The sequence below is a fragment of the Pristis pectinata genome, chromosome 2, assembly GCF_009764475.1.
Source record: "Pristis pectinata isolate sPriPec2 chromosome 2, sPriPec2.1.pri, whole genome shotgun sequence".
Lineage (NCBI taxonomy): Eukaryota > Metazoa > Chordata > Chondrichthyes > Rhinopristiformes > Pristidae > Pristis > Pristis pectinata.
Window position 1 is genome coordinate 129267904 of NC_067406.1, and position 10770 is coordinate 129278673.

At 39.3% G+C, this 10770-nt stretch overlaps 1 protein-coding gene across 3 annotated transcripts in view; it reads left to right on the plus strand.

Annotated features, from left to right (window-relative positions):
- The window catches only part of LOC127586245 (limbin-like), a 128950-nt gene extending 119265 nt beyond the window's left edge, over window positions 1-9685 (plus strand). For 2 of the 3 annotated variants that reach the window (XM_052044051.1, XM_052044059.1), the window contains exons 20-22: window positions 1040-1227; window positions 2847-2939; window positions 7180-9685. In XM_052044051.1, coding sequence (XP_051900011.1) covers window positions 1040-1227; window positions 2847-2939; window positions 7180-7447 — 549 coding nt within the window. In that variant the 3' untranslated portion in view covers window positions 7448-9685. Of the gene's footprint in view, window positions 1-1039; window positions 1228-2846; window positions 2940-7179 lie in introns of those variants that run through there. The other variant, XM_052044068.1, reaches the window with a different exon arrangement.
- The last annotated feature ends 1085 nt before the right edge of the window (window positions 9686-10770 follow it).

Below are 10770 nucleotides of genomic sequence, written 5' to 3' on the forward strand. Positions count from 1 at the left end.
CTGATTTTGCTTGAGTAAGGGAACGATGTTTGTCCATAGTTTGATTACCCCCAGCAGTTTAAATTATTGTCAATTTTTGCACTTGAAGCTGCTGCAAGTGTGAACTGATGACATCACAGTGAGGGAAAGCAGAGTCCTGCAACCTTAATGAGCAGCTCAAGCAACTATGTATCTCCTTGATCAATCAGTTTGTGGAACTAATAATGTAGGGCTTGAGAAGGTAATGTTAATTAGTGTGAGTGAATTCAATGTAAAATCAGGCACAGAAAGGAAAATAGGAGAAAGAGTGAAACGAGAAAGAAAGCTGAGACAAGGAAAAAGAAAACAGTTTGTAAAATGTTAATATCCACAATACTTGAAGGAATGAAAGACCCCCATCTCCAAGTATCATAGAGGTTAACGCATATGTTGTTATTAAAAGGATGGTTGGACTTGAAGTGATAAGACTTAACCTTTGTTGCATGCATCTGTCGTGGAAATGCATCAACTTCACACTACTCACTGCAGTTCAGTGGTCAGGAAGACAAGGAGGTGCCATTATCAGGAAGCCAAGGATAGAGCAGCATATCACACAGAGCTACTTTTGGATAAGCTGTATTTCTGCATACCTGCCCTTCACCTGATCGCCTGAAGTTGCCATGTCTGTAGCATGGTTACCTTGATGGCAGAATCTTGCACATTGTAGACCCATCTGTTTCATTGGTTTGAATTTGGCTTGAAGTAATTGTGTCCCTGGTTGGATTGCAGTCAATAAGGGATTCCAGTAAATTATTTATATTTTTATAATCCAGGACCATACATTCAATCTTTTGTTCTGAAATGGTTCTTACTGCTCTATAGCGGACATGATTATCTTTTATGAAAAATGTTATAATTATATCCACATTTTTAAAAGTCTGCAGGTTTCCACAGTAGCATAATATTTTGTACAACTCTATACTCATTTTGCAGTGGTCTAGAGGGATTTTTATATTGGATTTGCATTAATGAACTTCTGTTCATAGTTAACGGAGCAACATTTTTGTTTCCTTTATTACAGGAGCTGAAGCTGGTTGCTTATCTAATACAGCAACTGAGTATACCAGTGGGTGTATGTCGAGCCCTGCTAAATCTGCTTCTTCCCAATGCCATCCAGGAAGAATTAACTCTGTTTGTAAATAGGATCTATGCTGAGAGAAATGTTAGCAGTGGGATAAACAAGGATAAAATGGATAAGCAGAGAAAGAGGTAAGGCCTGTTGATCACAACTGGTGTTGGAAGCCAACCTCCCCATCATATGATGGATTTGGTGGGAAGAGAAAGTTTTTTTTAACAGCAAAGTGCAATGACACGAGTTCCTATACTGGAAAATTATATGAGAAAAGAGGATTGTTTATGTTGACTTTTACAGAACATCAAATGATCTAAAAGCAATTTGTTTCTCCTTCTGAAGGAGGATGGTGTGAAACCACCCTGCTTAGTGCCTGGGATTTGAAATCAGCATTACAACTTGCCCTTCATCTTTACATGATCATATTATCCCAAGAATTCATTAATAGAAATTCAGATGCTGCTAGGTCTGAGCAATGCAACTTGTCATCTTTGATCTAACCAGCTTGAGCTGTCAACCTAACAACCAGTGAGCTTCTGAAGGCAGCCAAGTGAATACCGATGCATCCATCAGACTGCTGATCCTAAGGGTTGTTTTGCAAGATCCCAATCTGTAACTACCACAGTAAATTCTAACTTTAATATCTAAACAACTACTATTTAAGCTTTAGCTATTCATTTACAAATCTTGTTTGTTTTCAGAGCCATGCTCCCACCTGATTTCTTTTTTGCAACCAATGAATAGGAGACTTCATTTAAAGTCAATGTACAATTATAATTTTTTATGTTTGGCTTGGCTATATGTATTTGTTTTCTAGATTTGAAGGAATGTATTATTTTATATATCTGCAGATTAATCACTTTGCTTATTCACTTTACTTGTTTTACCTATGCATTCCAATGCTTAGCCCATTTTACCTCAGCATTCTTTATTGTTCAGCATGAAACTTGTTTTAGGAAATCAGGTGCACACTCTAAAATGGACCATTGACAGTTGTCCATATTGTCTTGCTCACCATATCTGTAAGAACTCACAAATCAGCAGTGTTTAAAAGAAAGACCAGAGGAAGAAGGAAAGAAAAAGGGGTTAGAATAACCTGCTGAAATGGAAAACCAAAAATTCCTAAATGTAAATTTCAAGTAACATAAAAGAAAGGAGACACACTGGGAAGAATGGAGACACAAGAGACTGCAGATGCTGCAGTAATCAGAGAACATTTGAATTACTCAGAAGAAGGCAGAAGCCAGATGGAAATGAAAAAAACAGGCAGGATGAGCAGGGTCCAGCAGCCAAAGAACTGGAGAGATACCCAGGATGCAGTCTTCTCCATTTCCACCTCAGTACCTCATAAATATCTTTAAATTGGAGACACAAGAGGCTGCAGATGGTGGAATCTGGAGCAACACATAATCTGCTGGGAGAATGAAGTAGCTCCCACAAATTCTGCTCGACCCGCCAAGTTCCTCCAGCAGATTGCTTGTTCTTCTAATATCTTCAATTCTCCTGTTGTCTCATTTTAATATCATGCCAGCAGGTTAAATGCAATTTTCCAAAATGTTTCCACAGATTTTATACTGCGTTATTTCCAAGACCCTCGTGTATCTGAATGTTTTAACTTGTTATTTTTTTTAAGTTCAGGAATTTACAGCTTACTCTCAAGAGTAACAAATGATAGCAATAATGGATTTTTTTAGGAATAATATTCCTATTTCTTGGGATTTCATCTGTCTAATATTACTACTGCTTCCATCTACAGGAAGCTTTGGGAATCATTGGAGCTAAAACTGAGGAACAAGCTCATTGGTGAAAACCTGGGGAATATGAATGTTCCCTGCAGCAGGAAAGGAAGGTAATAACCCTTACTGGGCCATATCTATTTGTTTAGCTTCTGTGTGAAGGTTTTAAAACAAATCAATGTAGTAAGAAGTGAAATATGACTGCCATTTAATTATTTCCCAAAATTAATTACTTGCAGTAAACATATTTATTGGTCAACTCAATTATATAATTGAAAATGATTTAAAATAAATATACTGCTAGACTACCACTTACTTTAGCTTTAACATGTATACATTGAAAAGTTTGGTTCACTTTGAGTTTGTTAAAAGTGTGAATATTGGAAGAGATGCTACACTTTGTTGCGACATCCTGACGTTGTGAAATGCAAGGCCAGAAAGATTTCTTCCTTGTACAGATTTTAATTAAAATCTAGTGTGAATATTCCATTGGTGATGGCAGGAAGGACAAATTAGTGTTTTAAAGAGGTTGGAAAGTTAAACTGAAAGAAACAGGGAGATGAGAAATATCCACAGATCCCACAATCACAGAGTTGTGGGTTAATGCCTTACAAGCCTATTACCCAAAAACCATTCAGGGATGATCAGTGAAATAACAAAGAGATGTAACAATGGATAAAAAGGTGCAAAAGACAGGAAGGTTCATTGGAATAAATCTGAACATTTTCCCTTGACGCTGAAGGAACAAATGATGAAGAGGGCTGAAAAGGATTTAGGAAAATGTGAACTTGTTAATGGGAAATACAGTTCAATCTGGATAAATTTTCATTATCGGTTAATTATTTTGGATTGGCATTACGTGCTGACCTTGCAGGGATGTCAATATCCTGTAAATGAATTAAAAAATACATTTCTGCAAGAAAAGCAAAGAATTACATTGTATTTACAGCTTCGATAGAGGCATTCAGCCCAGTCAGTCTTTGCTAGTGTTTGTGTTTCACACAAACCTCTTTAATCTCTGTTTAGTTCATCTTCCCCATTCAGCACATCCTTCTATTGTTTTTGTGTTTCCTGTTCGTCCACAAGGGCCACCACTTCACCACATGTCTGCAAAATGCTCTTTTTCTAATTCAAGGGTGCTGATGTTAACTCTGTTGATTTATTGCCTACCCTCCAAACCTCCAAAACGTGCCAGGTGTTCCATTTGCTTCTCACTACATTTTGCTTTGGGATATTTTTCCATACTAAAGGCACTGTTTTATATTATAACACTGTTATATGTATACCCAGGAAAGTGGGAAAGTAGCCCATTAAAAGCATCACACCTTAATCCTGCAGCCATTATCTATCTCAAGTTCTATCCTCCTCTTTCTCATTTCTGCTGCTGCTATTTCACTCTTGACCAAAAAAAAATGGGTCCTCACAAACTCCAAACTTCTTTATTCATCCAAAATCCTTGAATAAGTCACTGTCGCCAAAATATTATGCTGTAGCAGCTGCTACTGCGATGTGAAAAACAAGACACTAGTCGAAGGGTTTCAGAACAAGAACTGGTTTATTTTCCCGCCTTGCGCGGGCCTTTTAAGAGAGCCTGTTCCTGCCCACTCAAAACGGCAATGACGTATATGCTACGTCATCAAATCTTTCCCGCGCATGGGTTCTCCCTGTCGCTCGGGGAAGATGAAGGCCCACCGCCATCTCGGGCCTCGCCGCTCCGACGACGCGCGACCCGACCGTCGAGCTGGTTCGCTTGCTCGGACAGTGAGTCGCTACAATGCCAATATTTCTGATTCAATCCCCTCCAAATGGGTTTCTGCTCCTGCCACTATACTAGAACAGCTCTTGGTGATCTCATTCATACCATCTCATGTGATTATGAAAGATGTAATCATTCCTTCTCCTCCTTTATTGTCTATGTCGTTGACCACACTTTCTTCTCTGTTGTTGTGCAATCAGGTGAGACTACAGTCATCTGGTTCCATTCCTTTCTCTTCTGCTGAGAGCATCACTTGAAATGACTTCTCTTCCTGATGTCTCCAAAGAATCTCTCTTCAGCCCCACCTAATTCTCGTGATTAAAAAATGCATGTTCAGGTTGCAAATTTAAACTAGGACACCCAGCTCTGTGTCAATGCTATCTACCTCAACTTCTGGACTATGATTAAATTTTCAGATTGCTTGTCCAATATCTAGTACTGAATTTTCTCCCACAAAGTATTGAATAGATCATTATCTTTGATCCCGTTGAATTCCCATTCCTTCATGACTCAGTCGCATTCTGCAAGGATCTGCCGGAAACTGAACTAGACTCTCTGCAACTTTGGTGTCATATCTGATTCCAAGACAAGCTCTGAACTGCATATTCACATTTGTTTTGACCAATGTAACATTTTGTGCTTCCTGCAATTGAAACACTCATGCAGGTCATTGCAACCTCTGTACTTCCCTATTCCAGTGTATTCCCAGCAACCCTCCCTCATGCTACCCTTTTGTAAGCTTGACACAAGCTAACCAGCAGTGCCCAGTCAGTAAACCCCAAACAGCACTATCAACATGACAGTGGCCGAACAAGGGATCCCAAACAGTCATGCCTAACCTGCACCGAGTTTCATTCATCCATCACCCCTGTGTTTAATGACCTGCATCAGCTCCCATTTAACATGCCCACATTCTGTGATTTAAAAATTCTCAACCATGTTTTCATTCTCTTCCAATGCCTTAACCATCACTATTTATCAATTCTTCTGTCATCTTTCAAGGCACATATATGTCTCCCATTCTAACCGATTGATCATCTTTGAATTTAATCAATACATTATTGGCATCTTTGCCTTCAGTGGCCAAAGTACTAAACTTTGGATTTCTCTAAACCTCTCTATCTCTTTCCTTCTTTTAAGATGTGAAATAAAATGTGCCTTCATGATATATTTGAATAATTGTCATAATATCTCCAATGTGGCCTAATGTCAAATTTTGTTTGACTATGCTCCTGTGAATTACCTGGGGCATTTTGCTGTTTTAGAAATGCTACATAAATGCATGAAGTTGGAGTAAAATGAATGGATAACCTCAGTGGGCTTGCTCTGTTGTCCTCAAATAAATATTAAGCAAAAGCCTTCTTCATTACTTCAAGTGTTGTCCTGTGATTCATACAGCTGAGTAAGATTGAATGAATAACTGGGGGATATTTTGCATGATGATCTGATGGTCCAAGTTTGGCCAGCTGTTGTGTGTTACAGGAGTCTTATAAAATGTGTTTGTATTAATTGTCATGTGATATTGTTTATTTAAGCACTGTGTATTTGAAATTTGATTTTTCCTGGAGTGAAATGCTATAGTGACCATTTCTGGGTTGTTTTACTCCACTGCCTGGTATGAATAGGGATTCCATGTCTGATAAAATTTCTGTGTCAGATAGTGGCTAATGGCGTCATTCCAGGAGCACTGTTCCTTGTGGAATATTTTGCTGGAGTTAACAGACTTTGTCCAGGAAATGGCCATCGCTGGGCAGACTAAGTTGACTTCCATTACTTAACATCTGTCTCCACCCCCATTGTACGAACTTCCACACCCACCAATCCTGACGAACAACCTACCTGCCCCCTAACCTACCACCTGGGCCCTGAACCCAAGCCCCACCTTGAAGGCTGATCAAGACCCTGATCTCCACTCCTCCCACCAGCAATCCACAAGGCAGCAAATTTCATCCAGGTGAACCACCACCCCATTTTCAAGAGATAGTGCCTCAAGAAGGCAGCATCCATCACTAAGGATCCTCATCATCCGGGACATGCCCTCTTCTCATTGCTACCATCAGGGAGGAAGTACAGGAGCCTGAAGACCCACACACAGAATTCAAATCAGGTTTATTATCACTGACACATCGTGAAATTTGTTGTTTTGTGGCAGCAGTACAGCGCAAAAACATAAAGACATAAAAATTAATACAAGTTACAAAAATAAATAACGGTCCATGATGAACCCATGAACACTACCTTATTATTCTTTTGTGGCACTATTTATTTATTTTTGTAATTTATAGTAATCTCTGTGTCTTTACACTGAACTGCTGCTGCAAAACAACAAATTTCACACCATATCAAACAGTTTTTTAATAAACCTGATTCTGAACTCCCATCTCCCAGTTCCTGATAGGGCTTCCTCTTTTTGTCCTTCCTAGATGTTATCCTTAGTACAAGCCTGGTCCAACTAAGTTCTAATGTTAGTTGGACTAAGCTCACGTCATCAGCAACCTGTAACCCAAAGACTGCCTTTTACAATGTACAATTTCTATTTAAGTGATAATTCTTATACAAGTTGTATTCAAGTCATCTTTCTTGAATTTTATTTGTAGCATTTTGAAGAAGAAACGTCTGCAGCTCTTGAAACAGGTGTCTTTTTCTCAAAGCCATGGTTCCTCTGAATTCCCCCCTGATGACTCTCCTGAACCAATTAACGAAGGAGCAGGACAAATGTTAAAGATGGCAGATACAGGAGAGAAAGTCTTTGTGTTCCGGATCAAGAAGGAAGAGCCTTGTTCTTCAGACCTTCCACCAAAGAAGAAAAAACGCAACTTCCTAAATTTTAAAAGATCAGCTGTAGCAAACTTGGATGAACTTTAAATTACCTAATTTAAGGTCATCATTACTTTGAAATCTACAATTAGAATTATGAACCATTTAACCTCTATGGTACTAATGCAGTATTTAAAGTGAGTGGTTTGACAGTGTTGCAGTTACATTGACCTAATCATTTTTGTAATACAGAAATGGCCAATTTTGATCACCTTTTGTGCACTTTCCGTTTTGATGTACTTACTAATGGCCATTAAGCTCCCACTCTTGGCTAGTTTGGTTTGTTTTGCTATTTTTTCTTTAACTCTATGATGATGATTCCTAATTTCTCCCTTTATTTGGTTACTAAACCAAATCCTAATTAGAATAAGCCACTATTTTTGTTCTGAGCATGCTCGTTTGTTTTGGCTTATGACTATGTTGTGAACAATCAATATAAAGAAAAGATATTTTTATTCCTCTCTTTTTGTTTTGCTCCACTTTTGAGGGTTAGAAAATCAATCAATGCTAAATACAAATGAATGGTCTGCCATCATTTCTACTTACCATGTCACCATTTTGCTTATTATTTTACAAAACAACTTTTAAATTTGATTTTTTTCCTTTGAGGGTCAAGAAGGCTGAGAAAGTATAATATACCAATGAGGTTGCATAAAACATTTTTATATTGTTTGATTAATTCTAAAATGTAAAATATTTAACGTTTGTGAAAATTATAAATATTTGGTGATGTGATTATTTTTCAGTGTTCAATGAATCTCTCTGCTGATACTCTTATACTTTTAACAGAGTTAATTGTCAGCTTGCTTGAGATGAAGTTGTCACCCAGAAATTGTTTTTGCTTTCTGATTATTCAGAAGGACATCCAGGTGAATGGAAATAAAAATGTAACAAGCCCTGAAACATCTGAATGGGCAGTAGTTAGTTGGGACCTCTGTCAGCCCTCTTTCAGTGCCTGGCTATTCAGGGTGATTGAACAATTCCCTCTCCCATTTCTCCTTCAGGCTCCATCACCATGACTCCTTTTGTGGTTCTGATGTAGGGTCCTGGACATGAAGCGTTAACTGTTGCTCTTTCCACAGAGCCTGCCTGACCTGATGAATGTTTCTGGTATTTTCTATTTTTGTTTCATAGTTCTTTTGCCTTGGTAATCACTATATTTCAACAGCAATAACAATTACAACTGGGATTTATACAACACCTGGATAGAGTGGACATGGAGAGGATGCTTCCAGTACTGGGAGAGTCTACGACCAGAGGGCACAGCCTCAGAATAGAAGGATGTCAGAACAGAGATGAGGAGGAATTTCTTGAGCCAGAGGGTGATGAATATGTGGAATTCATTGCCACTGATGACTGTGGAGGCCAAGTCACTGGGTATATTTAAAGCAGAAGTTGATAGGTTCTTTATTAGTAAGGGCTCCAAAGATTACAGGGAATAGGCAGGAGAATGGGTTGCGAGGGAAAAATAAATCAACCATGATTGAATGGCAGAACAGACTCAATGGGCCAAATGGCCTAATTCTGCTCCTAGTCTTATGGTCTATCAGCTGATGACAAGTTACTTCACTGTTCTCCTTTCTCCACTGACACTGGGGTGCTTCCATATTTTCTGTGTGTAATTTACTGCTGTACAACACAAACTATTCTACTCACCTCATGCCGCTCCCCCTGTGCCAAAGGCTTCGAGTCCATCATCTACCCATTTTAGTTTATAAATGTTGGTATATCCCACTAACTGTTCAAAATATAGCCAGGTGTTTTGGCAGTATCTTGGTGAATACTGATGCTGCAATCCACCCGTCTCTGCAGATTGACACTTCTGACAGTACAACTGTTGTGACACTTTAAAAAAAATCTCCTGAAGTGTTGGGTTCTAAATACCAGTGAGATCTGATAAGAGGTTTATAAGATTATGAGAGGCACAAATACGAGCAGATGCAGAGATTAAACACAAGAACCCAAGTTTTAAAAAAGTCCAGTGCCCAGGTGAAGGGTCTCAACCCGAAACGTCGACTGTCCATTTCACTCCACAGATGCTGCTCGACCGCTGAGTTCCTCCAGCATTTTGTTTGTTACTCCAGATTCCAGCATCTGCAGTCTCTCTTGTGTCTCCTCTTTATAAAAACCAAGGTGCATTGTATACCTTTGTCAAGACAAACTGAGGTAGAATCGATCTCCTTTCCTGGATAGGTGTATGGTACATCCTATGTAGTAGGAAATACATCTTTCATATCTCCAGTATCGATTGTTAGTGTGGGCTTGTCAACTTGAATGTCTTTTTACAGATAAACAAGAGCACACTACCTCTCATAGAGATTGAGGCAGATCTGGCCTGCTACCCTAACTTGACTCTCTGGACACCCTCCTGCTTGCCAACATTAACCTGTTCTAGATATAAACCCACTGGCTAATTATTTGATTTAACTGATATTGCATAGATTAAACAAGAAACACAACAAAGTCTGTAGTCTTACAATGTCTGGTTTCCAAACTAACAATCTTACAAAAGTCTGAATCTTTAGATCTGCAAATGTGTACAAAATCATGAGGGCCATAGGTAGGGTGAATGCACTCAGTATTTTTCCCCAGGGCTGGGGAATCAAGAACCAAAGGATGTAGGTTTAAGGTGAGGGGGGGAAAATTTAATAGGAACTTCAGGGCTAACTTTTTTACACAAAGGGTGGTATGTGTGTGGAACGAGCTGCCAGAGGAGGTGGTTGAGGCAGGTACAATAACAACTTTTAAAAGACAGTTGGACAGGTACATGGATTGGAAAGGTTCAGAAGGTTATGGGCCAAACATGGGCAAATGGGACTAGCTTGGATGGGGCATCTTGGTCAGCATGGACCAGCTGGGCCAAAGGGCCTGTTTCCATGCTGTATAACTCTATCTCTTCTTTCCATTGAATAAGAACCTATTAGACATGCACTGGTCCCCACTGCAGTATGGGAGCTCAATATTGTTAAGCTCTTGTTTTCCTTGCTCCAAGCTTCTTTAATGATTTTCACACACAAGTTTCAAAGATTAGTTTCAATGAAAAGGTCAAGCACAGTAGTGTAGCAGTTAGCGTAACGCTATTACAGTGCCAGCGACCCAGGTTCAATTTCGGCCACTGTCTGTAAGGCGTTCATACGTTCTCCCCATGACTGCGTGGGTTTCCTCTGGGTGCTCTGGTTTCCTCCCATGTTCCAAAGACGTATGGGTTAGGAAGTTGTGGGCATGCTATGTTGGCACTGGAAGCGTGGCAACACTTGCAGGCTGTCCCCAGAACACTTACGCAAAGATTCATTTCACTGTGTGTTTCAATGTACATGTGACTAATAAAGATATCTTTTAGTTCTTTCCAGCATGCATGTGCATGTAGTTGA